This window comes from Mycteria americana (genome assembly GCF_035582795.1).
Source record: "Mycteria americana isolate JAX WOST 10 ecotype Jacksonville Zoo and Gardens chromosome Z unlocalized genomic scaffold, USCA_MyAme_1.0 Scaffold_30, whole genome shotgun sequence".
Taxonomy (NCBI): domain Eukaryota; kingdom Metazoa; phylum Chordata; class Aves; order Ciconiiformes; family Ciconiidae; genus Mycteria; species Mycteria americana.
The window spans coordinates 2,822,716-2,850,691 of NW_027445437.1; the positions used below are offsets into that span (position 1 = coordinate 2,822,716).

Sequence of the window (27,976 nt, forward strand, 5' to 3'; positions counted from 1 at the left end):
AACAGTAATTTTCAGTACCGTTGGGCATGCTGCACCTATCTGGTTGCTCTCTTTTCTGTGGGAAGTCAAGATTCCTCAGCATTGTATCATTTGAAAATTACCTTTCTCATTCAAACAGCTTGGTCTTTTGGTTCTTCTTTGTTGCTCTTCAGTTTCCCTTTTATTGTTCTGTTTCCCTGTAATTGCAACTCACTGAGCAAATGGGGATCAGATGCATTTCATGGAAATGTTAAGTTTTGAAAGGCTTGAAAAATGGTTTTATCTTAGAATTTTTACTCGCACTGAATGGCAGGCAGCACAGCAAGAGATCAGAAGAGCAACCCGTACAGCCGAGCTTTGCTCAGCACTCCGAAAACGTTTCTGCTTCACCCTGTCTGACTGGAGAAGGATGATTTAAAATCTTACCAGTAGGCAGCTTCTTCCCCCTTAAGGTGCGACAAGCTCATTTACTAGGATGGCTGTGAAATCTTCCATTAAGGGAAGAAAACATTTTCACTGCATCAGACCAGCCGCTGTGGCAGTCTGTCTTCAGATTGAATCCATGGCATGACACAGCTCTCCCCTCTTTGCATTTCTTTGGGTTCTTCTCTTTTATTCTTTTCTCCCAAGCAGTAGTCTGTCTTGTCCTACATTTCTTACATCTGCTACCTCCACTCAACTTTCCTCGCCCCTAGTCTGTGTCTGTTCGGTTTGTACATGGAATCATCTTCAGGGACTCCTGGCCTACAGCAGTAACACCATAAGACTCATAAATCCTTCACTGTGAATCTAAACTAAAGTTACTAAACTTTTCAAGATGTATCATAAACATCTCAAGTCACACTAAGTCAGAATTTCTGTATATGGTAAGACTAAACCAAAAATACCTAGACAAAGAAAAGCAACATCTGGGAAAGTTAATGTCTTCCTTCTTAGACTCCTCAGCATCTCCTTATCACCATGGTGCGTTTGCTTGAGGAACAGCATAACCTGCCTTGCCTTTCCAAACGACCTCTGTGAGGGAGTTCAGTTTGATTTGAGCGATTTAGGCTAGTTGTCTGAACTAAATCAGCTGAAAATTTCAACCTTAAGTTTAATTGCATCCATCCAAGATGAAAACAAGAAAGCTGTTAATAGCAGTCCAAGAAAGGAAGGCTTGGTCCTTAAGAACTGTTTTAACATACAATGGTGGATGCTGAGGATCATTTATTATGTTGCAACACTAGAGAATAAAATCCAGACCGGATGGGATGGGGAGGTGAGAGATGCGACTCAGTTCTCTTGAGGTGACACCTTAGGAGTCGATCTGTTAATGAGAGGATCATGCTTCGTACCTCTATGAAGAAATGTTCGTTTCTGTATAAGCAGAGAAGATCTTAACAGACTCAAAAACACAAAGACCATTTGCTTTAGAAAATGCATTGGTAAGTGGAGACTAGATAGATATAAACTTGATTAGTAGTATTAAGAATGTGAATTAAGTGCTCAGAAAAGAAAGGATGACATTTCATAAAATTCAAAGGTGATACATTTTAAAAGGAAAATGGGATTCTTGAATGTAACGTATAACTATTTCCTGCTTTATTGCTATCATCAGGGCAGACAGTAAAACACTATCAAAAAACGATTTGATGTTTATGTGACAACAATCATACTACCATGGTAGATGCCAAAATTAAAATTTTGGAAGGGTAGAGGCCTTCTATGTTTAAATTGTAAAACTTACTGCAAAATACTAGTCAATAAGAAATTTGTTCATTTGACAGGTTATTTTTTATTGCTTATTGCAGTATGTTCTTGGACTTACTTGGTAGCATTTAGTACTGGAGATGTGTGACACTGAAAGAGACCATTGTGTGTAGACATTCTTATGTACTAATATTAATTCAATTTTTTAATCATTTCATTTTAGAATAGATGCGGAAAGGTCACAAATTTTCGACACAGCAGAAGTATGTTTTTGAAAAATATTTTCAGAATTCCAATCATCAGATTGATCTTATTGTAGAGATTCAGTTTAGTTGTCCTGAGTTTAAATTACTCTTTTTTTGTTTGTTTGTTTTTAAATCCAAGTGCTGATTTGGTTACATGTACAGAAAATCATTACCAGTATGTCTTCATTAAATCTAAACAAGGGAAATGGTGGAAATGTTTTCCTTACTGGTTTTCCATTTTGGTGGTAGTTTCTAAATTGCTGTGGCGTACCTTGTACAATCCACTGCATGTGATAAAAATGCATTTTGTAAAATCTCTTTACAAATTTGTAGAGGTTTTAAGCATTCTTTTACAATCAATAGAGCATTCCTCTGTAGACCCTTCTATCTGTTCTGTTGTAATGCCATAAAAACATGTTCTGACTTCATATCTCTTAGATATTAAAATTAATTTTGGGAAATTTCTTTTCTCTTCCTCTCTGATATGCAAATCTCTGTTTATGTTGATTCTTACTGGGTTGTTTAAATTGACAAAATAACATCGTTTTATCCGGTTGTATATATAAGTTTATCTCTTCCACTTGCTTGAAAAATCAGTGTTGATTCCATTTCTTTCAGTACTGCTTTGGGCTAGGCTGAACTGACTCTTTTCCACTCTTTTTGCAGCTGCGTGCATTGCAATGTTGTATACTCTGATGTGGCGGCACTCAAGTCTCATATTCAAGGTTCTCACTGTGAAGTCTTTTACAAGTGTCCTATCTGTCCCATGGCATTTAAATCTGCTCCCAGCACACACTCCCATGCCTATACACAACACCCGGGTATCAAGATAGGCGAACCAAAGTAAGCAAAATTCATCTTCTACTGCACTTGCCTGCATTTTAATAACTTGTGAAATTGCATTCTGTCCTGTGCTTATAATCTTAAAAGTCACGTACTGTACAACCAACGGTTTCTCATCCTGTTGGTAACGTATGGAGTTCGTGTAATGTTTTCATGAGTTTTTAGATGGCAATTTATTTGGCAAAGGTTTAATTTTCCATGAACATAGCAATAGCGGTTCTTTAAACACTGAGCGCTACAAGAGAGTAATACAGTAATTACAAAAATTATTTGGACAGGCAGCTAGTGTGTTGCTCGTTCTGATTTTTTTAATCTGCTTAGCTCATCTGCATTTTTACTGTGAATGAAGATAATGTGATTCCAAAAAGAACTGCTAAGACTCATCAGGGCTTATGCAGTGATTTTCATAACATCTGGTTGAAAAGTGGGGAAAAGTGATTTTATTTTTTTTCTGTTACATGCTCGCAGATAGTCATCTGGGTAAATTTGGAAAATTGGTTCTTTTCAGTGCCATCAGTTCACAGGGGTCATGGTGTGTACTTGTGAGAGATGGTTTTAGAAGTGGCAGTTGTCGTCTCTGGGCTGACCTCGGGCGGCTCTCATGGGCTACAGCTGCCTGCTGTACCCTGTTCTTTTGGTCAGGCAGCCGCTTGCTTGTCGGGCAGTGTTTTTCCTGCAGGATCTGTCCTCCGCTTTCTGCCTACTAGATATTTCTTTATGAAAGCTGTAGGTTTTGGGAGTGGTGAGCTAGGTTTTTGCTTCCCTAAGATGGTCATGTCTCAAGGAGAGCAATTCCAGTGTGTTATTAAAGTGAGAGGTGCCAGCCTTAACCATTTCCAGCCTTGCCCCTCCAAATCAAAATAGATTCATTTATAGAGCTGTTTGTATAAGGTTTTTTCCGATACGTAATCTCTTTTTTTCTGGATGAAAGCAGAACTGATTCAGTTCTGTAGCTAGGAAAGTTGTGCATAAGCACGGTGGTTTACTGACGATAGTAACACAATTAGGAGCTTGGCTTCAGGGTCTTTCTTTTAAAGGCATTGAACATTCAAGGCCTCCGCTGAAGCCAGTGGGAGCTGCAGGTGCCGATGCATGTGAAAATCAGGCTTCAAATCTCATTGGTCTTAGCCTGATGCCTTCTCATTGCAGGCCTTTTTCTTCTGTCTTCTTTCTCCATTGTTGGTATGTGTACTCTGAGCGCAGTATTGGGAGTAAATATTCAAGTATTTAACTCCATGTTGTTTCTCTGGAGTGTGCAGAGCACACTCGTACATTTTAACAGCTTGCAGACTCAAGAAAATAGAAGGCAGATGAGAGAAACAAGGCACCATGTAATATAAAAACCAGATTTCAGAAGAATTTGGTTTATCGTTGTTTCTTCTAACATATCAACAGGTTTATTCTTTAGGGTGTTAACCTACATTAAAGCAAAATGGCAACAAACTTACTGTGTCTGATACCAAATTAAGACATTTCCACCCAGTGGCAAATGATACCTGGTTTTAATTCAGCATGGTATCTTCAGAGAGAGGCTTTGAAATACCAGCATTTAATCTAAAACTTGCTTCAGGTTCCCATAATTTTCATTAGAAAAAACCGAAAGATTAAGGCCACCATTTGTGTAAGATACTTCACATATGAAAAGTGCAGAAGATTTCTTGAATTGTGCTTGGGTCCGCTGACCTGTTTCTGATCAACTCTGTGAATTAAGTATTTTGCATTAGTTTTCTTTCCATGTAGATGTGCTTATAATTGTATTCTTTCATGAATTTATTTTGATTATTAAAAGACTAAAATAAAATTTTCTGAAGTACTATTGTGTTATAATAAACCATAGAGTTCGTAGTTGAGTGCTCCTCTTAAGAAGTGGTGTTTTCTTCAAATTTGCCAGTTTTAATCAAGATGCTGTCTTAAATGCATGCAGAGTGACTAGTAGGATTTTCCCAGTCTTTGCAGTGTTTGGAGTTCTCTGCTTCCATTTCACAAGCATCTGTAGGTAGTATGGTGTTGCCACCAATGCTCAAGATGCTCGCAGTGACTGCTGTTTCACCATTTAATAAGCTCTATTTCAAGCTATCAGGACCTGTGGTTTTCCTCAGAATTAACTACATGTATTTCTGCTACTCAGTAGCAATTTAAAAAGGAAATGGTTTTGTTGTTTAAATTAGTTGGTTTCTGAGGATATTTCTCACCTATCTTGGTCAAGTTGACATCAAATGTTTGTGACATAGCTCACATTCTGGTTTATCTGCTGTAATGTTCTGTATTAAAATCACAGAACAGCCCAGGTTGGAAGGGACCTCGAAAGATAATTGGGTCCAGCCTTTCATGGGAAAGGGAGCCGAGATGAGATTATCTAGCACCCTATCCAACCGCATCTTGAAAGCCTCCAGTGATGGGAACTCCACCGTGTCCCTGGGGAGGTTGTTCCAGGGAATGATTGTTTTCACTGTAAAAAATTTCTTGCTTGGATCAAGATGAAACCTCTCCTAGTGCAACTTGTACCCATTGGCCCTTGTCTTCTCCATATGGCTCTTTGTGAAGAGAGACCCACTGTCCTCTTTGTAGCTGCCCTTTAAGTACTGGAGCACTGTAATGATGTCCCCCTGAGCCTTCTCCAGGGAGAAGAGACCCAACTCCTTCAGTCTTTCCTCATAGGGCAGGTTCTCCAGCCCTTTCATCATCTTCGTGGCCCTCCTTTAGACCTTCTCCAGTCTGTCCATGTCTTTCTTGAGTTGTGGGGACCAGAAGTGGACACAGTGGTCCAGGTGTGGCCTGACCAGCACTGAGCAGAGCTGACAAGCACTGTTGTATTTGAGGAAATACATTCACATTTGACCAATCTGCTGCCGCTGGTTTATCTGTATCGTATTGCCTAGCATCTACGCTGCATATGGCTGGCGTACATTTTGAAAGCTTAACAAATTCATTCTTGAAAAGAAGGAATGTAATACAGTCGTATAACACTGTAGATATGACTATATAAGCTCAGTTAAATTTTTGTTCTTCTGAAGTAAAAATTTTCAAACAAATGAAGGGTACAGTAGCTTTCTGCGTTTGGAAATGTGAAGCTTTTGGGTTTTCACTGAGTGTATAAAAGGTGTCTGACCCTTGAATGTGAGTTTCAAACCTCACCCGGTAGGCAGGTGTTGTTGAACTCTGCGTGGCCGTGGAGCCTGGCTCTAGGTGTGCTCTGGGCACCACAGAGGTGCAGCCCAAAAGAAGGCCCAGCCCGTCAGGGCGGCTGGAGAAGGTTTATGACTTCGGTCCTGTAAGTGGGCTGAGGCCAGTCTGGTCCTGGAGAACTGGACAAAAACCACTTCTTTGTTTACAGGAATTGGGTAAATGGCTGTGTGCCTCTGGCGTTTACTGGAACTGTGTGATTTACAACTACATTAGGAATGGTTGTTTCAGAACAGATACAGTAAACTATTTGGTGTATGAAAAATGAAGTTTATGTGCAGCGATTCTCAGTGGGATGAATTTAGATTATTTTAATATAGGGAAATGGATGCCTGTCTTGTCTTTCAACTTTGTGAAGCTCTCTCCTGTAGCATAGCTAAGACACTACATGGTTTTTACGGGAAATCAAAGCTTATATGTGATTTTCTTTTTTCAGTAAACGGTGTAGCTTGATAGGAAAGGCACTAAGATATTTTTCATGGCTGATCTCTTTTTGGATATTGGAGATATCCAGCCAGATTATTGGATAATTGGCATATTGGATAATCAAGCCAGATTACGGATATATAGCGTACTATTGGTACAAAGTGTATTATCCCTCAAGTACCATTTTGTTAGAGAAAAAAATTATGGGAAGGAGAAATACCATACTCTGGTGCAGAAGCTTTCAAAACCCTAAACATCTTTTATGTGATATGAAAGTATTTTCCTGTGGGATAACATCTGTATCTATTCTGAGATAATACGTGAATTTGTTAACCCGGTTTCTGAAAGGCGACGAAGCGCGTGTACCATGCCTGTTGTGTGTAGTGTGGGGCAGGAGCAGTTCCTGAGTAACCGCCCTGGTGGTGTGATTGCAGGTGGACGGCCTGCCTTACTCAAGCGGCTTGCTGAATTGAGGTGGCTGTAAATTATGTCCTGACTAATCAACGTAACTGCCTTTAAGCTTTGGACAGGGTTTTAAGCTGTTGCATGTTCAATACTGACTGCTTCAATTATAAAGCAAACCAGCATACTCAGTTGCATGTGTTCAGGATTGAAAAGTCATGCTTTTGAATGTGACTGAAAGAAACTCTCAAAGTGGGTATAGTCACAACTCGTGCTATTAGGTATGTTGGTATGAATTTAACAGAGTACAGCCTTTTCTCAGAGACCTGTCTGAAGTTTGTGTCTCTACCAGATAGTTCTTGGGCTCCTGTGAAAACAGTAAAGTCTTTTAGCTTACATAGAAAATATATATATTCAGCTCTTAGTGTTTTTAGAGGGATATAATTTTTGTATGTGATGAATTCAGAAATATGTCAGATTTTTTTTGTAGCAGATTCACTTTCTCCTGTCAGTGCTTGCGAGCGCTGCATTACCCAGGGATGTGGTCGTTAAAGGCTTGGGAAGAGCATTGCCAGGGGTTCGAGGGAGGCAATCCTTCCCCTCTGCTCAGTGCTGCTGGGGCAGCACTGCGGTACTGGACCCAGAGCTGGGTCCTCAGTGGGAGACATGGACATACTGGAGCAAGTCCACAAAGAGACACTAAGATGAATAAGGGACTGGAGCGTCTCTTGTGTGAGGAGAGGCTGAGGGAGCTGGGACTGTTCAGCCTGGAGAGGAGGAAGCTTAGGAGGACCTTATCGATGTGTATGAATACAATATGGGAAGGCACGAAGAAGAGGGAGCCAGACTCTTCTCCTGGTGCCCAGAGACAGGACAAGAGGCAATGGGCACAAACTGAAACACACGAATTTCTACCTGAACACAAGAGTCATTCTTTTAGTGTGAGGGTGGTCGAACACTGGAACAGGTTGCCCAGGGGCTGTGGAGTCTTAGTCTGTGGAGACGTTCAAAACCCGACTGGACGTGGTCCTGGGCAGCCTGCTCTGGCTGACCCTGCTTGAGCAGGGGCTGGACTAGACGACCTCAAGGGCTCCCTTCCAACCTCAGCGATTCTGTAGTCTTCTGTTCCTTACTTTAGATACAATAAGAATCTGAAGCATAAGTAGATCATAGTTTATTTGATTAAATTATGTAACTCTGAGATGGTAAATTTATATACTACAGACCTGCAGTCATTACAGCTGAGATCACTGTCTAGTTCCACTGCAGATGATAAAGTGGGTTTTCTAATTTGTCCTGTCTAATTTTATTTGCAAGATATGGTTCTAATAGAAATATACATCATGAAATAATCAGATAATTATTTTTAATTCTGCCAGTCTTTATTTACGTCTTGCTAACCCAGAACAACGTAACTTTACTCGTCTCTGTAGCACCTAGCCGTGGGATTGGCTACTTGGCGACAGGCACCAAAATGCTGGGGTTCTGGATGTTAGCAGTGGTATGTGAGCACTGAACCCGAAGGGTGAAAATCACCCTGCCAGGGACAAGGCTGTGATACGGTCCTGTGCCTCGGCTTGTTTGCCTCCTTAGTTAGTAATCAGGCTTGACGCTTCCCGACTCCTGGACAGAGTTGCTGATGGAGATGTAAGAGAGTGTTAAAGGAGACAGGACGTACAGGACAGGAGAAAAATATTGGGTCCCCCAGGATTAGGGAATGTGTGTGGTTAGTACCAGCTCTCCAGCTTGTGATGTTACAAGCAGATTCACTACAGAACTGCAGCAAGTACTTTTCTGAGGAATCTCTGGGTTTCTTTCTTGGGTGGAGTGAAGAGGCCTGGCAGTAAAATCACTGCTGTAAATTATCTCTAGCTGCTGTGCTGAGATGGGACCAAGATGGTGGAGCATGCTTAGTAGCCCTGTGTGCTGTGGCCAAGGGAAATGATCCCTTGCATTGTGAATCCTTCCGCTCTTTCTACCTGTAGAGCTTAAACAGTGCATCCCACAGAGTGTGCCTGTAACAGCACTGTGCCTGGAGAAGGTTCATGTTCTCTCTGTTTCTGTCTGTGCTCAATTCAGCTGACCTGCTGGGCTGGTGATCCGTTGACTTTTTTCCCCAGAAGCTGTCTCTTATGATCTCAGTTAAAACTATTAGTAAGATACGTGGGGTTATATTGATGTGAGATACATGGGTTGGAGCTGCATTTTAGGAACCTGGGGTTTCTTTCTTAGCAGTTATTATCAAGAAGCGTTTCCTATTTCTGGCAAGCTCTTTAACACCTTTCATATGGGAATTACCCAAGAAGTTAGGATTCTGAAGGGGTATAGATCAGTAATAATGTGACAAACTAAAATACTTGTTTTGATTAATGTTTAAGAAGCTTTTATGGACAGTAAGGGGGGGGGTCAGAGGATGGGGAAGGGGCTCCCCTTTCTGAGTACTCGGTGCTCAGTAGGTGAAGCTGGCGGGTGGATGTTCTGCTGTGCTGTGCAGAGTATGTTGTCCCGTGCAGAGGGTTCACCACAGCAAGTGGTACAATAGTATGTAGGTCGACAGAGGATGCTGTGTGAATAAATAAATTTACCTTAGCATATGTAAGAAACTGGACCACTTGATATACCACAAAAATAATACTTTTCACAGTTGTTATGATTAAGTGTACTATATTTCATTCTTTGCAATATTTGGACTCACTGAATGGCTTGGCCATTGAAGCAACATCCCTGTACACAGTGCAGAGTGGTCTTTAGAGCTCTTGAACAATGTACTATTGATGATAATTGCTTAGAGGGATATGGAAAGGACTTGGAACATTTATGTGGATAATGAGAAAATTCAGCATTCGAGCAAGCAGGGTTTGTTGCGGTTTGTTTTTTTTTTACATGAAAAGTCATTCTTTGGGACAGAGATCGGCCTCTCATTGATGGGATTAGGCAGACTGCTTTTTCAGAGGAAGCGCCTCTCACTGTACTGAGCACCTGCTGTTGGGTTTCTTTTATTTTAGCTGAACTTTTTCTCAAGTACTACCACTACTAATGGCTAAAGGATTAGATTTCTCTCTCATCTGATGATCTATGGCAAATTTCTATGTTACTTTTCTTTCACGTGTCATTTCTCTTCATTCATTTTCCAAGTTAAAAAAAAGTGTGGTGTTTCTGAAAGAACAGAAGTATTTACTGTTTATAAGCAGATACATTAAAGGGTTGCAGTTTGAATGGCTAATCTTGTTACTCACCTTTAGTTGCCAGGGAAATCATTCTTAATACAATCAAACATGCAGATAAGCAAAAACAAGCAGCAAAGTGTCAAGTAAATAATTACATAGAATGCAATTTAAGCTATACTTTTCATTATAAAATCATCAGCAAAATGAAACAAGCTTCAAACTATTGTCATGTAGTAGTTGTTGCAGCATTTAGATCAGAGGATTATGTTTCTGGTTTCCCTTTGTTTCTTGTCTGTTGGACAGACACTTGACAAGGATTTGCTAAAAAAACAACTATTTTCAGATTGTTTAATAACTTTCTTAGCCAAAATTCTTTATCACAAAATCCTACCCTATTCATTTTCAGGGACTATGCTTTTAGTGTCCGGTATTTACCTAGTTCTTTGTTAATTAGTATATCTATTTCTAAAGCACTTTTGAAATTATATTAATAGATGCATTGCTTCACCAGTTACACAGCTACTAAAACATAAATAGCTTTTGTTACAATTTTGATTAGAATATTGCCTATCAGAATGGGAGATTTAGGTAGCTAATTCAAAAGTCGCATATGCTCTGAGAGAGGAAGTTGTGGTTTTGGTGGTGTCTCTGCATTGCTTCGATAGACAGATTCTTAAAGGCATGTAATTGCAAAACAGGGAAATGCCATCCTGTGAAGTTTCAGCTTCAGAGCATTAACAGAGTCTAGGCTTGGCTTTCAGGAGGTTCAAAGCCATATATGTTGCCAAAAATAAATTTCTCTTGAAGTATATTACCAATTACGATCGAATCAGACACTCCCTTGAAACATACTGCCTTTACAACCTGAAACAGGTATATTGTCCTTTAGTTATAATGTGAGTTCAGAAACTGAAGACATTTAACTTTCAGAGTATCCTAACCAGATGTTGGTGTTATATATGTAACTGGCATATGCTGTTGTTTTCTGGCTTCTTGTTTGCACTTTTTAATGATTTTTTTTCTATTTTTCTGGTTTTTTTCTACTGCTCCCATATTTTGAAATTGGAGGATGTTTTGAATTAGTTTAATTTTAACTTTTTTCAGGCAGTGTGAAATGATGCTTAAACATGTCAGACCTTATCTCTGCTGAGAAAAAAAGTTAACATCATGATTCTTGCAAATAGATCATCAACGTGACTGACATTGTTTATTGTACTTCTGTTTTTAGAATAATATATAAATGCTCTATGTGTGACACTGTGTTTACTCTACAACCTTTGCTCTATCGCCACTTTGATCAGCACATTGAAAACCAGAAGGTGTCTGTTTTCAAGTGTCCAGACTGTTCTCTTCTATATGCACAGAAACAGCTTATGATGGATCATATCAAGGTGTGTAGGCATCTTCTCTTGTTTCGTTCGTAGATACCATGTCATGCAATATATGCTGTGAGAAAATACTGTAAAAAGGCACAGAATACCAAGAAGACTGCTGAAAGAAAGAGGTGTTAATAATTCCAAGAGAGTAATCTGTGAATAATGTTCCCAAATGTTAAAATGTTGTATTTGTATTGTCTTCAGTTTATCTGTGATATAATCACTAACTCAGTTTTTCTCTATAAATGTTGATTTTGGGATACTAGGAATATCTCAGTGCATTGCATTCAGGAGGTCATTTTATCAAAATAATAATGGGTATAGTGAAGTAAGTTAGTCCAATCCTAGTAAGTATTGAGCCTTATTTACAGTATTCTAAGTATTATTCCAATTGTTAGGAGTTGAGAATGCTGAGTACATTGTAAAATCAGATCTTTGATGTTCAGAACTCACCGGTAGGAACCAGTATGTTTCTTGAATAGATGTAGAGGTTATTTGTGTGTGTGTTTACATACAAACATGAGCACATGCATGCTTTGAAAAAAACTTGAGGTGGATTTTCTCATAAATACCTTTATAACTGAAGAAGATTTACTGTCATCCTTGCAAATCATGTTATTAAGAATCAGCAGTCCTCTGGCTATAATTTATTAACTGTGTATTTTAAATATACTGTGTTACCTTGGTTTATATATATCAAATCTGTTAGCAGTGCTGAAATTTCTTATGCCTTATTAACATGATCTGGTGCCTGGTAACAGTTGAAGTTAGTTACACCATTGCAAAGTATTGCAGTCCAGAATGGTAGCACTTAATTCAGTGGGTTTCTCTTGCAGTGACACATAAGCCTTAGTAAAATTTGTATACAGAATAGTGGAAAACCAGACATCTTTCTTGTCTGCTAAAACTATCATTTTGCATTTTAGTCTCAACTACAGCACTTGTAACCTCAGAAATCTCTGAAGTTGTGTTGAAAACAAGATCACAAGTCTTGAAAAAACAATTGGTCTTAAAGTCAATCTAAAACTCGAGGAGGAGATAGGAAAGAGCTGACCCAAGACATTCAGAAATACAAAGACTGGATATTTTCTTTGTTTCTGAACTAGTTCATGTTTACTGTAAGAATGGTCTTACATTTATGCGAGGTATCTTAAATGGTCATCTCATGCACAAAGCAAAGTCCTATTTTCTGTTTCCTTTGATCTGCTTGTATTGCTTCTTTTTTTAACTAAATGGGCAAATTCCATATATTGCAGTATATGTCATTTATGTAAGTAGTTTTTCTTGACTCAGGTATTATTGTAAAAGTATTGTCATATCTGTATGTAACTACTTCTTTAAGACCTGAAAACAACTATTTTAGGAGCATGATCTGACTGTAGTTAGGGCCAGAAGCTATTCTTACATAAATTAGGGTTGCTCAGCGTCTCTCATTATAAAGTTATTCTCAGTTACTTACTCTTTGGGCACTATTTAACTCTTTTGGCTTTGGTGTTTCATGCCAGTATTTGTACTTTCAACCAGTGGTTTTTTTAGCATCCTTCACTATAAATGATTCAGACATTTTTGAGAATAAAATTAGAGGATTAGAACGTACACGTGCTGTAAGAGTATTACTGCTTTTATTCAGAATTGCTAGTGCTTTTACATTTAGGATGTGTGTATAGTAGTAGGGACAGCAGCAGAAAAGTATAAATTGGACTTCAGTTAAGGGGGAATGAAAAAACAGTAACAGGGTATAGATAAAAACAAGAAAGGACTTGGGGAGAGGAGGAGTGCCAGACAAGGGCAGAGCTCAGCCCAGCTGCACAAAAAGTAATTGTTTGGTATGGCTAGACATAAACCATCAACCATCAAGGCAGAGAAGACCTGGATGAAAATAGAACAGAAAGGGATAGAAAGAAGCTCAGAAGGAGGTTGTTTAAAGCTACAAAAAAATAACCTAGAATAGTTCCCGCAGATGTGAATTGTTTGTTGGCAAAATGTATGTCTCATTTTCCTATAACAGCTAGCTACAAGAAAATTTCTAACAGCCAGTGAGAGCAGGTGGTGAAGGTCTGGACTGGAGGTGTAACACTCCCAGTTCTGCCGGTGATACGTGCTGTGATCACTCTGACTCCATGTTATGCTTTAATGCTTTTTGTTTCTTTTCAAATAAGAAATTAAATTTCAAGTATAGTATTTAAAAGACATTTAGGAAGTTAAGCACTAACATTTTACATGCTGACAAGTTAAGCTGGGATGGAATCTCCAGGTCACTCTTCAATTGCCTGAAAGTGTAGGAACTTCCTTCCCCCCTACCCTGTGCTTCTTTCTTCTTGTCCTGGTGCAATGGGATACTAAAGGCAACCCCCTCCTTTACTACACAACTTCAGTTTGTTCTTAGAGACAGTCACTTGGTCCTGTGTGCTTTGCTTTTTAATAACATTTTAGGTTTTTAAATTACTGGCTTTTCTTTTAAAAGTCGTTAAATAGAAGAATATGTTCAGGCTGATATTTGCTGTAGAGCCAGCGGGTAGTCCCAAAAGCCACAGGATTTACCAAAGAACTTCGTACTGAAGTATTGTACTGGAGTATCAGATTTGTATTCATATATTCTCAGAATCGAGAATGGATTGAATGTTTTTTTGTTTCTGAGATCACCTGTAGCAAAAATAATTATGTTTGGGATGGCTAGACACATCATCCAGGAGAGTTACATTAAAGGTCAGAAGATGAGATGATTAGAACACTGTCATGGTAAAGGGCAAGTCTTTAGATGTGAAAGAGACCTTGGTAGTGGACCCACGTTCCACACTATGTTAAGTCTGGGCTGCAGTCATCTTTGTTGGCCCAGAACCCTGCTAACTCATTCCTGTTGTGTCCATGTTCATATATGAAACTCAGACACACAGCTGAAGCCCAGGTCTTCCTGAACTAGTCGTCTTTTTGGTAGGCTCAGGTATCACACCAGCATATGACACTCGCTCCAGAAACTGGGGAAGGAGGAAGTGGAAGAGTTCTTCCCTTCTTACTGACTGTTTACTTAAAGTCTAGAAATAAATCGGTGAGGAAGGGTCACTGTACCTAAGAGCTGCAGGGTGCTTGAGAACAGCTTGTTAGACACCTCTTAGCTGTCCCCTGGTCTTGGGGACCCTGTCAGCCCTGCACACCTTTGCTTCTAAGGACTGTTAGCAATGTAGCCCTAAGTTACGGTGCTCGTAACCTGAGCATGGAGTAAGGCAGGGCTTAACTCAGCCTCAACATAAAATATTAATATATCCTAAACAATATAGTTGCCTGATCTTTCCAGAGTTGCCTTTTCTTGTCTTATTTACCAATGTGTCAAGTCAAAATTTGTCAGTAAAAACCTTTCCTCCTTGGAAATCTCTAGTCATGTAGTTTGAAATGGGGATGTTCAACTAATACGTTAGGTAAGTAAAGCGAGAAATTAAACTTAACATAAAGTACTTCTTGAGCCTTTTTTTCCTCCCTATTAAACAGCAATTTAACCTACAAAGTCTCCTTTTTTTTTTTTTTTTTTTTGGTGAAAATACCTAGCCACTGAAGAAAACTTCTCTTTAGCAACGGATGATGTCTGTTAGTGTTGTTGGCTAGTTTCTCTTTATGCTAGGCCTTGCCTTTACTTAATCATGTTTCTTTAAGTTAAGAATGTGATCTGAATAGTATGACAAAGAAGTAAATGGAGGACTTTTGATTCAGAGGGTCTTTGCATTTTGTCACTAAAACTGTATATGTCTATGTTAGTTTTGTACTTTTTTTTCTCTTTTATTGTAGTCTATGCATGGAACTTTGAAAAGTGTTGAGGGGCCACCAAACCTGGGGATAAATCTGCCTCTCAGTACTAAACCCACAACTCAGAACTCAGCCAGTCACAACAAAGAGGACACAAAATCTGTCAACGGAACAGAAAAGTTGGAGAAGAAATCTCCTTCTCCCATAAAGAAAGCAGAGCCTAAAAAAGTTGCTAATCCTGGCTGGACGTGTTGGGAGTGTGATAGGCTCTTCACGCAGAGAGACGTTTACATCTCTCACATGAGGAAAGAACATGGAAAGGTAAATGTATAATATTCAATTACAAGACAGTGAATTAAACCTGAAATATGAAGTAATTTTTTTTCCAAATTCAGTTGTGTTTTTGCAAGTAATTCCTTAAAGTTCCATCGTTATTCTTCTCTGTTCTTACATCTATTTCATCTTTCTCTCTTTGGCTGCTTAGTTTTTATTACTTTCTACATAGTTCTACTGAGAAAATCCACACGCTCTTACTTAATTGTAGGCTTATTCATCCAGTACCAAAATTTCTTCAAGATGGAAAGAGTGAAAGATGTTCCAGTGTTTCGTCCAAGTCATCTAATCTGATCCAGGTTCTCATTTCTTCCTTTGTGCATTCTCAGTTCCCTCTCTCTCTTGAAAATTCATTAACTGTGAGACTCGGGGAATGGAGTCTTGTTTATTGGTCCAATGAGTGCCAAAGAGCATTTCATTTTAAAGGTAGACTCACTCTAAGGTCAAGCCATTGCTCTCATCTTACACTTGTAGGTTCAGCCAACAAGTCAGCTGAGTTGAACAAGTTGAGTTTTGTATTTAAAGCAGCTGGATTTGAGATAGCTTACTTAAAATGGAGTGAAAGTGAAATATGGGAATGCTGTATTCTCAAGTCAGCAGAAGGACAGCTTGATGTCCTTGCTGCATCCCATAGCTTTTCCAATTAAATGAAATTAAAAAGACTGGCAGGTAGGCAACAGTGAAACTGGTCCTCGGATGGACCCTTCTTAGCTGCGTTTGAGACAGACTGTGGCAAGCTCCAGCCCGATGCTGACACACAGCAGTCGTCTGCTGTCCAGTTCCGCCCTTTGCTGTGTGCTAGTGAACGTGGTCTGGTTCTTCCTCAGTCGGGAAGCAGGGAATGTACTCGTATAAAAGCAGAACTGGAAGGGATAACAGACTTACTTTGTCTACGTGGAGAAGAATCATCCTTAGTGAAAACCTGTAGCTTTCAGGATGCTAATATGCTATAACAAATGATAGCACATTTCCAGAGGTTTCCGTGTCCCTTCAAATTACAGTGCGTATGTCTAAAGCTGTTGTGCAAATTATTTTATTCTATTTATAAACATTTTATGGAAAAGCTGAAAATGCCAGACTACTGAGTGTCATCTCTAATTTTCTTATGACAACTTCAAGCAAATAGCACTCAAGCCTGACTGACAGGAGACTATTTCCATGTTTCTCCTTGCTTTCAGTAACTCCTACTCCATTCTTTTGGCCTTCTTGCTGTAGAGTCCTGTAGCTCCATTGCCAGTCCCCCTTGGAACGAAACAAACAAAACCAAAGGATAATGATTCACAGAACTACATTTTCTTTTACCTGGTTCTCCTTTTAGAGCTTGAGGGCATGAAAAGTAGACAAACAGCTGAGATCATGTGGACTCTGTTTGATTTCTCCAGTTGCTTTAAAAGACCGTTTTTGCATTTCTGTCTGTTCAAGTCACCGAGGAACTGTTAATTGCTTCAGTTTCAAGCCTAGCAGGTATATTCCTGCCACTTCTGCTAGGTAGTGTCTATGAAGAAACTCCAAAAAACGTGTTACGGTCGCTGTGGCATGCCTATGCACTGAATACTTGTTTCTGATCCTGTAACACTAATACAATCATAGTTTAATTTTCTGTCAAAATCAGTCTCTTAAGCAGCATATAAACTGTCGGTCCACTCTGTTTTGCCTGTTAGTCCAAATATTAACTCATCGGTGCTTTTACCAGCAAAGAGAAAGAAGTTTCAGACCAGATACATTTTACATTGATGCAATTCTTAAAAACAAACAGCACAACCTCCCTATAAAACCATCACTTCAGAGTGAACTAGAGAATGACATCCAGTCTGATCACACCTACAGCAAAGTGGCAGAAGGCGTGTAAAATAAGGTTAGTCACACATTGATAATGCTTCTAAATACTAGCTTTAAATATGGATCTTTCTATCACTGATGTTTAATAAGAATGTGCAATGTTACCTCAAGAACAGCCCTTATTATGAAATATTAGATAATTGTTGCACTCAAATACTGGCCTAAAGGCCTGTTTCATTGCTTACATTCTTGTGCTTTTTTTAATCCATATTCAGGCAGTTCCTCAAACAGCACAGGAGGCATATATACATATATATATATATATATATATATATATATATATATATATATATATATATATATATATATAAAATGAATAGAGATCCAACTCCATGTCTTTCAGAAATGGGTGATAAAGAGTTGCTACATTCCTTCCAGACCTCTTGAAATTTTCAGTAATTGTTAGCTTTCAAAATTACTATATTCAAAAACTAAACTTTTATGGATACAGTTTATTGTAGAGAGACTAGAAATGAGCATAAGATAACCAAGTATGTGATATGGGTCTAATTTATAATGCAATTAATTTATAGTCTGTTTTTCTTAAGAGTGATAGGTGTGGGTTAAATGCTCTGAAATTATCTATGCAGAATGTTCATTAAAAACTTTAATTAAGCAATTCATGAGCTATTCGCAAAGTCCATTGTCATGTAAGGTATTTGAAGATAATTAGTTTCAAACTTCTGAGTGCTGCTTTTGCAGGATCAGAGTGAAGGTCTGGAGCTGTAACTCTTCCTAGCTGATCCCAGGCTGGATCATTCAGAGGTATTCATAGAAGAGGTATTGCCGTGTATATCCTCTTCGGACAGATTCTTGAGTTTCCAAACCTTATTGGGAAATGTCTACACAGACAGATAGACAGATTCACATTTTCTGTATCTTCTTCTGAGCTGGTTGAAGGTAAGCCAGCTGTAGGGTAGGAAAATCTGTAGCCACCTTGTTGTGACTCTCTGCCTGATCTTAAAAGTGCTGTTTTAAAAAAAAATAATAAATGTTATTAGCCCAGACAAAGGGTGGTTCTAACGGGTCTGTACAACTCCTGACTTGAAACTGGATCGTGTAGGTCTGCACTCAGCCAGGTAGACATACGCTGAGCTTCCTAGGACTTGCGTGTAAGTGTGTTTCTATGAAAGGACAGATGTTTTCTAAGCAGGAATTGCTTTACCAATTCCGACTTGCTGTGAATCTAATTGAACATCCTCTTTCTTCCTGTAAAGGCAAGATGCTGTACAACACGTCCTGCTGCACCTAATTACAGAACTAATTTTTTAGCTCTCTTCATTTTGGCTGCCATTGCAGAAACTAACGCATCCAAAATCCTATTAAGGTCTCTATCCGGAATCTTCCCAACAAATGCAGGAGTGTGGTGTCATGGATGGTTACCCCAGGTAGTGCCCCTGGTGCTCTGGGAGGGACTGGGTCCTACTGAGCACAGTTCTCCCGCTGCGTTTCTGACTAAGCGCTTGGTGCGTCTGCACTGTGCAGTGGCCTTGGCAAAGATACAGGGGCTGCCTTGGTTGAGCCTGTTTCTCGATAGAAGCCCTAATATAACTTCACATTTTATTTTATAAATTCTTCCCAGAGCATTGCAGTCATAAGCATACAGCAAAACCATACTGCAAAATGTATTGATTAATGCATTAGCATTAATGAGTACGCACTGCATGTAAACACTGTCAGGTTTTCACCTTTAACAATTTAAGAGCAAAATATGTTGATTTCTTTTTATTTTAATTGGCCTTTAAACATGAAAAGGAAGTATAGATTGAACAGTACTGTGCCTCTAACAGCATTATGTTGACTAGCCCCAATAAAATTACCATATCATGTTTCCTAATGGGCTGCTTCACATTTGTGTGAACGACCTTTCAAAACTGCTTTTTATTTCCTTCCCCCACACTCCATGTGATTTCGGTCTTGATAGCAAAAGGTCTCTCATCTCACTGTAACAGCTCTTAACTCCTTTAGCCATTCCAGATATTACTTTTTCCTGTGCACAAACCTTCCGCTGTTCACTCCAGACTTTTCAGTAAATGATAATTTTCAGTAATGACATCACCTCTGCAGATCTCCACTGGCTTGTCTGTAGCTGTTCCTGAGCAATGTAGCCGTTAGGGAGGATATGAACATGAACATAAAGTTCAGCACTCGGAGCACAAATATAAGATGGATGTTTTTCAGTTCCGTAAGCATTTCTCTATGTCTTGAGCTTGTTAGTATTAAGGATTGAGAATTCTTTATTATTATTATTATTGATTAATGTTAGGTGTCGGAGAATGACTCATGTCATATTAAAATGTCCACGTGGATTATTGTACATCTCCATTGTTTAGGAATTTGTCACTTCCTCAGAAGGTAAGAATAAGTGAGCCAAACCCTTTACATTATTCCATGAAGAAAATGTTTGCTGTTGAGTGCTTTGGACCATAGGGACAGATCTTGGGTGGATTCTCCAGAAGAGTCAAGAAGGGTCCAGTTTCAAGCGTTGATCCAAGTCTTTTGCTCCGTGGCCTCAGTTGGAATAGTAGAATAAAATGATATTATTTGTTTTTTTCAGTTTCCAAATAAATGCAGGAAAGAGAATGTTATTGAAACTATGAAGGAAAACTATGATCACTGCTAGAGCAGGAAAAAGCAATCCAAGGAATGTGATTTTCCTTCTAGATACTTGACTGATTGTATGAAACTGTCCATTCCTTCACTTGTACCTGACTAGCAGGCATGAGCCCTCCCTCAGACTGGGACACTAGAAATCTCGGTCCACGCGATCTGGATTTCGTGTGGGAGGTTCCAATAAAATCCATTTCTTCTTCAGACCCAGGACACCTTGATTCTGGCAGGAACCATTATACTGAATGATGAGTGTGGGATCCTGGCCCTGACTGGATTTTTGAAAAGTAAACTGGAAAAGTAATCTGGAAAGGTCTTCAATTAGATTTGTTTGGTCAGTGTTTGGATTTAATTTCCAAGATGCTGTTTCAATTTCCTTGTTACTGCCAAAACAGCAAAAATTACAGAGACGAGCTTGAACAATCTAGTTACCTGTGAAAGGAAGCAGGCAGTCTGGTTGGGAATATTTCTGTTTCCTTACTGCAGCTACTTGGGTTGGTAAGATGTGCCCTTTGAACTCAGTTCTAAGACTGATGGAATTTAAGGGACAGGACCGTGTCATTCATTCATTCATTCTTGGGGCTTGTATAGTCCGCAGTTTTGGAGATGTTATTTCTTCAGATACTAGAGCTCCTGTGGCTGTGTTCAGCTGGAATGACACAGATGGAGACCACGCCATCCTTTCCAGCTTCCTTCCTTTTCTTTCTCCTTCCACTGTAATATAACTGTAACATAAACCCCACAGAATTCCTCGAACAGGTGTCCCTCGGGTTGGCATCAGACCATACCTCTCATTTCTTCTGACTTTTCTCAGCCCTGTTAGTGTGTCAGTGTCCATGACGTTTTGCTTTGGTCCTTATTAGGTGCTCTTCACCCCTCCTTGTAGGTGACTGATAAGCTCTCTCGGTCAGCAACTGCAGACACAGTTTGGTGATGGGAAGGGAGAGGTTACTTTATAGTGAAAGCAAATCTCTCACCGTACTGCCTTTACTGATCCAGAAATAATCCATTGATCTTCCTTGCTGCTTTGGTGGAAGAAACTCGCTTCATCCACAGCCTGTGACACCGGTTTACAGCTGGTGGTAGGTGTGTATGTAACTCATGCTGGGCACGCTGCTTTGAAAGAGGTCCTCTGACTTCTGCAGTGTTGCTGTAGGAGTGCTGTGTACTTGAAGATACAGTACCAGACCCTGGTAAGTGATGTTTCTTTCCGATTATCAAAAGGTTCAACACATGCACTACTTCTACTGAGCTTTTTTAATTAATGCATTTTTCTTCTTTTTTTAAAGCAAATGAAGAAACATCCGTGTCGACAATGTGACAAATCTTTCAGTTCATCCCACAGTTTATGTCGTCACAATCGTATCAAGCACAAAGGCATTAGGAAGGTTTATACATGCTCGTAAGTGCTACTTTTATTTATTTAGAAACAGAGTATAAACCAACAAAACCCGTTGTTAGTTGAATTTCTTTTCTTGATTGTATAAAAGCCAGTGTCCCATTCATTGAAATGAATCAGGTATTTAGATGCGCACAGACAGGCCAAACTAGGCTACCCTGCACGCATAAAACATAGCGGGCTGCTGAGAATGCACGTACGTGAAGTCTGCTGTCTTTCAGGGGCTTTGGCCAGCAAATCTGAAACTGTACTGAGCTGAGAGCTTGCATGGCTGATAGTTCTGCAGAGGTGAACTTGATTTTCAACAGTCTCTCAAATATACAACCCACTCTTCTAATCTACAAAAGCCAGTATCTGTAGTATTTTTCTTATACAGAAAACAGTGTGTAATGTCTAAAAATCCTTAGTGACGTTTAAGTGGCTGGAGAGACGATACATAATTTAATAGGAAAATCCATGTCAATCAGATAAGATACAGAAACCAAACTTTCTGTTGTATCTCTTCATTCATAGTTTTGTATGTGGAACTGAGTTTGAAGGTCTGAAAAGGAAGCTGCAAGCAGCAGCCATTCTCTGTGGCTGAGATCCTACCAGTCCCTTTCTGCCATAGTATGATCTCTGCTTTGTGATGGAAAGCACAAGGCCCACAAGGCCCAGTTGAAACTGCCGTGCATAGCGTAGCGTTCCAACAAAGTCCCGTCTCCCTGCGCCGTGGTTGCCTGACACAACCCATGCATCAGATCGTTTCTAATGTACCCTTAATTTGTACTTCAACCTGCGTGAGCTGGCTAGCCTAGGCACTATTTCTCTTGGTATATGACAAGTAGGAAATGCCTGGTTTTTGCATATCCTTTGAGCAGAAAGCTTATGGTGGTTCTCTGTTTTCATTTCAGAGTGCCTACAATAGTCTTTTTTTCTTTTTTTTTTTTTTTTAAATACAGTTAAACGAAACAGCATTTAAAGAGCTAAAATCTTAGGAGAGAGACTTGGAAAGAGAGTATTACAGTTGAACTTCTCCCCTGCAGTTCTTTAGCCATCCCTCCTCTAGACACCTGTACAATATGTTACAACGTTAGAGCTCCGGAGAAAGACACTTCCCAAAAGCATGTGAGAGGTTTAGAAGTGATGCAGCTGGTTCTGTGGGGGAGAACAAAGCAGAGATTGTGAAAGACAAGTTTGTTCTGCTGCTTAGTTTGAGGTTGGAAAGGGAGCTGCGAAGGAATTACTAGTTCCAAGGAGATAAAGTATTTGGATTTGAATGTAGAATTAAGTGTAATTTGGAGCTAGCATTCATCCTACATGGAAGGTGATAGCTTCCCCTATGAAATTTAAATTAAGGAGAACTTGGGAAAGCGTCTAATAGAAGGTACAGTCTGGTGATGTTAGCAGAGCTCCAAGAAACAAACTCGGATGCTCCCAGGTTTTATTCTGGCTCGCACTTTGTACCATCTTGGATATTATCTTCAGAGAACTTCTAATTTGCTCTGAATATAAATTGCTCAAACTTTTCCAGTTTTATTTTGTAATTATGCTAATTTTCTTATAATACTTACTTGCGCAATTGATTGGAAAAACATTGTCGCCAGCTTTAATAGATTGTACTCTAGTCTGGATTTATTTACTAGTCCTGTTTATATTCTTCAGAATACTATGACTTTTGTTAAGCGTAACATTTGAATCTGTGCATGTCTGCTTTGTGTTTATGTAGGCACTGCCCAGATTCAAGACGTACTTTTACCAAGCGGTTGATGTTGGAAAAACATATTCAGTTGATGCATGGCATTAAAGACCCTGACGTGAAAGAAATGACTGAATCAACCAATATGGAAGAAAGAGAAGTAAAAGAAGACACAAAGGTAATCACTTAGAAGATTCATTCAGTCACGGAGGGTAAATTTTTTGTGGGTATACATTCAGAATCTTTAAACAGATGCAGGTATTTTGATCCCATAAAAGTCTGATCTTCTGTGAAGTAGAGCCCAAAAAATGTCTCAAAGGTTCCTGCAACAAATTCTGTCGTGCTTGAACTAGAACATGTTTTTGGAAAGACTTTCTATTTGGTGTGATCACTGAATGATGGAGAATATAACTTACCCCTCAGTGGTTTGCTCTAAGAGCACCTTTCAAATCCTCTGCAACCAAGTCCTCTCATAGCTGTAGAAAAGCTACAGGTTAGGCAGAAGCAATGCGACCTTCTTCCAGATACCCAGCTTGGAGCTTATCTGATATAAATTTTACAGTCAAACTGCTTTCAATCTGATGATTGAAATACAGCAGGATCTCCTGCTGTACTTGGCGTCGGCGTGGCCTCACCTGGAGTGCTGTGTGCAGTTCTGGCCCCACCATTTGAGAAGGGTGTGAAGGTCCTCGAATGCATCCAGAGGAGGGCAACAAAGCTGGTGACAGGACGGGAAGGCATGTCCTGTGAGGAGCGGCTGAGGACTCTGGGGTTCTCTAGTTTGGAGAAAAGGAGGCTGAGGGGCGACCTCATTGCTCCCTGCAGCTTCCTGAGGAGGGGACGTGGAGAGGGAGGTGCTGAGCTCTTCTCCCTGGGATCCAGGGACAGGACACGTGGGAATGGTTCAAAGCTGTGCCAGGGGAGGTTCAGACTGGACGTCAGGAGGCATTTCTTTACAGAAAGGGTGGTCAAACACTGGAACAGGCTTCCTGGAGAGGTGGTCCATGCCCTGTGCCTGTCTGTTTAAAAGGCATTTGGACAATGCCCTTAATAACAGGCTTTAACTTTTGGTCACCCTGAAGTGGTCAGGCAGTTGGACTAGATGATCGTTGTAGGTCCCTTCCAGCTGAAATACTCTATTCTATTCTTCTTTTGATGATGAGTGTTAGGAGGAAAGCAAAAATAAGATGACAGCGCTGTCCAAAGACTTGTTACATGCAGAGATTAACAACATTTTTTAAGTGTTTTGGGCTCTGTATGTTAAGAATTTCACCTGTGACGGCATGTCCAAAGCTGACAGCAGAGATGCAAACATACCTGGTTTTTAAAATGTACTGTTGTCCTTTACATGACTCTCTGTCAGCCCAACATATTGTCTTCTTATTTAAGTGTTGAAAATATGGCAGCTATAAACATTGTCTTCATACACATCGTGGAGCATATCTGAGCTACATAGGATGCAGAGGATTCTTGAGGAATATTCATGTCGGAAGAATAATGACGAGAATATACAAAATGATCAGTTTAATTAGTTTAAAAAATTGTGCATGTCGATTCGTCCTTTGGCAATATGTTAGTTTGGTTACTAACAGTCAGGAGATAATTCATCAAGTCAAATTTCAGGCATGAAATAATATTAAGTAATGAAAGTGGAGTTCCAGAAGGTAGTGCTGAAGAGTTCCTAGACTGAAATTCTACATTCTGTACACAATTGAAGTCTCGTCGGTGTGTGTACTTGGATGCAGTTACACTGGCAAATATTTATTCAAGTTTATACAGTGTATTAGATACTGTAGCTCTATCAGAGCTAACAAAACAAATTTTATGTGCAATTTATAGTAAAGAAAACCCCTAGTTTTTCAACATGTACAACATATATTTGCTTGTATTATTTCAAATATTGTATTTATCAACGTTGTACTGGACTGTACCAAGGGAAAGTTTTTGAAGTCTGCAAGTTACAAACAGTTATGAAAAGAACTGCGTATTTATGCTTACATGATATACCATTTATGGCTTTTTTTAGGTTCCTAGTCCAAAGCGTAAATTGGAAGAACCTGTACTGGAATTCAGGCCTCCACGAGGTGCAATCACTCAGCCATTGAAGAAGCTAAAGATAAATGTTTTTAAAGTTCACAAGTGTGCTGTTTGTGGCTTTACAACAGAAAATCTTCTCCAGTTTCATGAACATATTCCTCAGCATAAATCTGATGGCTCTTCGTACCAATGCAGGGAATGTGGACTCTGCTACACATCTCACGTGTCCCTCTCCAGACACCTCTTCATTGTACATAAGCTGAAGGAGCCTCAGCCAGTATCAAAACAAAATGGGTCTGGGGAGGATAATCAGCAAGAAAATAAACCCAATCATGAGGATGAATCATCTGACAGTACGGCATCAGACCGAAGATGCAAAGTGTGTGCAAAGACTTTTGAAACTGAAGCGGCCTTAAACACTCACATGAGAACACATGGCATGGCCTTCATTAAGTCAAAAAGAATGAGTTCAGCTGAAAAGTGATCAGATTATTTGGGACGCAGAAATCTCTCTCCACATTGGAATACTAATGACATTTTTGCTACAGAAAGTTCAAGGTATAATAGTGTTAACAGTACTGTTCAGGCTGTTGCAATATATTCTGCATAAAAGTGTCCCCTTCACCTCATTGTCGATACCCTCAAAACCATTGAAGCAGTATTTGAGTTGAAAAGAGTTTGTATATATTTAAACTAATAACTTTTATACTCTTTGTTATGTGTTTGTATTGGTATCTAGTGGAAAATTTGGGTTCTTCTGTTTTGTTCTGTTCTTTTCTAGTAAGTTTCTTTAAAACAGAGTTCTGAATGCTGGGGCAGTTGCTTAGGTTCTCTTAAACCGTTTCTTATTTGAATGCTTCTGAAAGAAAGTTTAGCTAATGGAAGTGCATCAGAAGGCAGTGCTTGGAGGGGAGTGGGGAGGGGAAGCAAGCTAAGGGGAGATTTTAAATTCTAAGAACTTGTGCTTCTAAATGTCTAAGGAAGCTTTTAAACTTTCTCTTAAAATATATATATTTAAAAAAAAAAAAAAAAAAGAAGAAAAAGTACCACTGCATCTGTAAAATGCAGTGCTGGTTTTAGGTGGCAACACCAGAACAGGTGCAGACCCCCTAGAATGATAAAGTACTTTTGAAAAGTAAAATTGCACAACTCTACGCATCATGAAGTGATTTTTTAGGCCATCAGGTGCTTGTGATCAAAGCTCAAATTGTTACAAAAGGGCTGGGCTGCTCTGGATTTAACAAATAAGATGTAATTAGAGGAATAGGTTTATACTGATGATGTTTTTTGTCATGTAATTTATTAAACATTATATAGAAGCGAGTACACAGCATTATGTATTTTCCTTTATTTCTGGTTATGGAAAGAAAATAGTTAACCCTTGCTGCAGGGGTTGGTATTTCCCAGCTCTGTATGCTAATGCCAAATGTTCTGGTGCTCAGTGTTACGTACAACCACCACTGTCAAGAAGCTAACACACCAGCCTACGTGAGTGTAACCGGGGCTTTCAGCTTTAGCACAGACCGTATGAAGCCAGTTCAGCCATTTCAGAGACGTATCGAATATTGCTAGTTACGCTTTCACAAAGTACAAAAAGGTACCATACTGTCCCTTTCATATATAGTTCTCTGTGAGAGTTATATTTTTGGTTTGTTTTTGCATTTTATACCTTGTATGTATCCCTAAAAAAAAAAATTTTTGTACTTTTTTTTAAAACAAATTGTGTATATATAGCTAGCTGCATGATATACAGTAGTAACTGTTTGGTTCCTTAAAAGTCTTGCTGCTGTCAGATGTTACTATACACTATGTCCATTACAACTGTATTAAACACATTTCATATGTAAATAAATGTGGAGCATTTTGCCCCTAAAGATTTGTGAGATTCTGTTATTTATCATTAAATTTTAACAGTTTTAAAAATGGAAGTGTTTGAAAAAATATGGATCCTTCTCAGCCACCTCTGTAAAACTTCTTAATCACTCCGGAAATTGTGTATCGGATACGTTAGTTCTGCTTTCTCTCTTCATCCTCATTCTTAATTTGGTTCGTTGGTAAATGCTTGTTATCCCGTTTATATTACTCGCATATTGAGTGGTTATGAGGTACTTCTCCATCCTGAAGCATACAGCTGGCGTCGCAGGATCTTAGTGTGTAATGTACACTGGCCATCACTGCCCTTTCCATTAAGTGTATACCTCTTTAACACTTGTTTGTTGATGTGCACTGTCAACTGTACAACAAATGAGTTATCACTATGCAGAATGGTGTTTTGTATACAGTGAACAGATAATAAAAGTTAAATTTTCACAGCCATTATTAATACTTTTGTTTATTTTCCGTTTTCACCGTCTTGCACCTGCAAGGGATGCTGCGAGCCAGTAACTCAGGTCGTCGTTGGTGCTGCCAAGAGGCAAAACGCTAGAAGTTACTGACAAGTCACCTGGCAGCCGTGGGGCACGATGTGCAGTCACTCCGTGGTCACAGCCCACTTCCCGGCTCCGCTGTGCGCAGCGCAAGGTCCCACGCTGCCTTTGGCCCGTGACCGGCCCCGCGTGTCCGCACGGGAGTTCATTCTGCCACAGCCGTGGAGTGGAGCTCAGGTACTTAGCAGTAGCCTCTGTCCAGTTTTAACAGGAAGATCGAGTTAACTCTCCTAGTAATCTCCTGAAAGGCTTAAGGGATAGCAGGTCTTGAACTGCCCCATCGTCTCCAGCCACATTTCTGTGTCAGAGCTTGTACACCCTTGGCTTGGCAGGGAAGTGTAGCTCTTCCTCCAGGTAAACGGTTCCTTTGGGCAGGCAGAAATCCACTCAGCTAGGTGAAGGAGGGAGGAGCTCTTCTGAGCACTGTGGCTTTTTCCAACTGCCAGACCTGGGAAAAAAAGAAGAAAAAAAAGATTCAGTGGGACAATTAATATCATAATGTTTCTCACCTAGTGTTTCTTGCCTAGTCCTCCAGCTCCTCCAGATGTTGGGGATTTCCCTTCTCTATCTCCTGCGTAATTCAAGAGTCCTAGATCCTCGTCATGAAAA

The 27,976-nt window shown here is 39.6% G+C and overlaps 1 protein-coding gene across 12 annotated transcripts in view; it reads left to right on the top strand.

Moving 5' to 3' along the window:
- ZNF532 (zinc finger protein 532) overlaps window positions 1-27,250 on the top strand; it is a 51,546-nt gene extending 24,296 nt beyond the window's left edge. For 11 of the 12 annotated variants that reach the window (XM_075489150.1, XM_075489141.1, XM_075489149.1 and 8 more), the window contains 6 exons: window positions 2,580-2,756; window positions 11,163-11,325; window positions 15,088-15,366; window positions 21,117-21,229; window positions 22,935-23,082; window positions 24,931-27,250. In XM_075489150.1, coding sequence (XP_075345265.1) covers window positions 2,580-2,756; window positions 11,163-11,325; window positions 15,088-15,366; window positions 21,117-21,229; window positions 22,935-23,082; window positions 24,931-25,425 — 1,375 coding nt within the window. In that variant the 3' untranslated portion in view covers window positions 25,426-27,250. The remainder of the gene's footprint in view (window positions 1-2,579; window positions 2,757-11,162; window positions 11,326-15,087; window positions 15,367-21,116; window positions 21,230-22,934; window positions 23,083-24,930) is intronic. The other variant, XM_075489152.1, reaches the window with a different exon arrangement.
- Window positions 27,251-27,976: the final 726 nt, after the last annotated feature.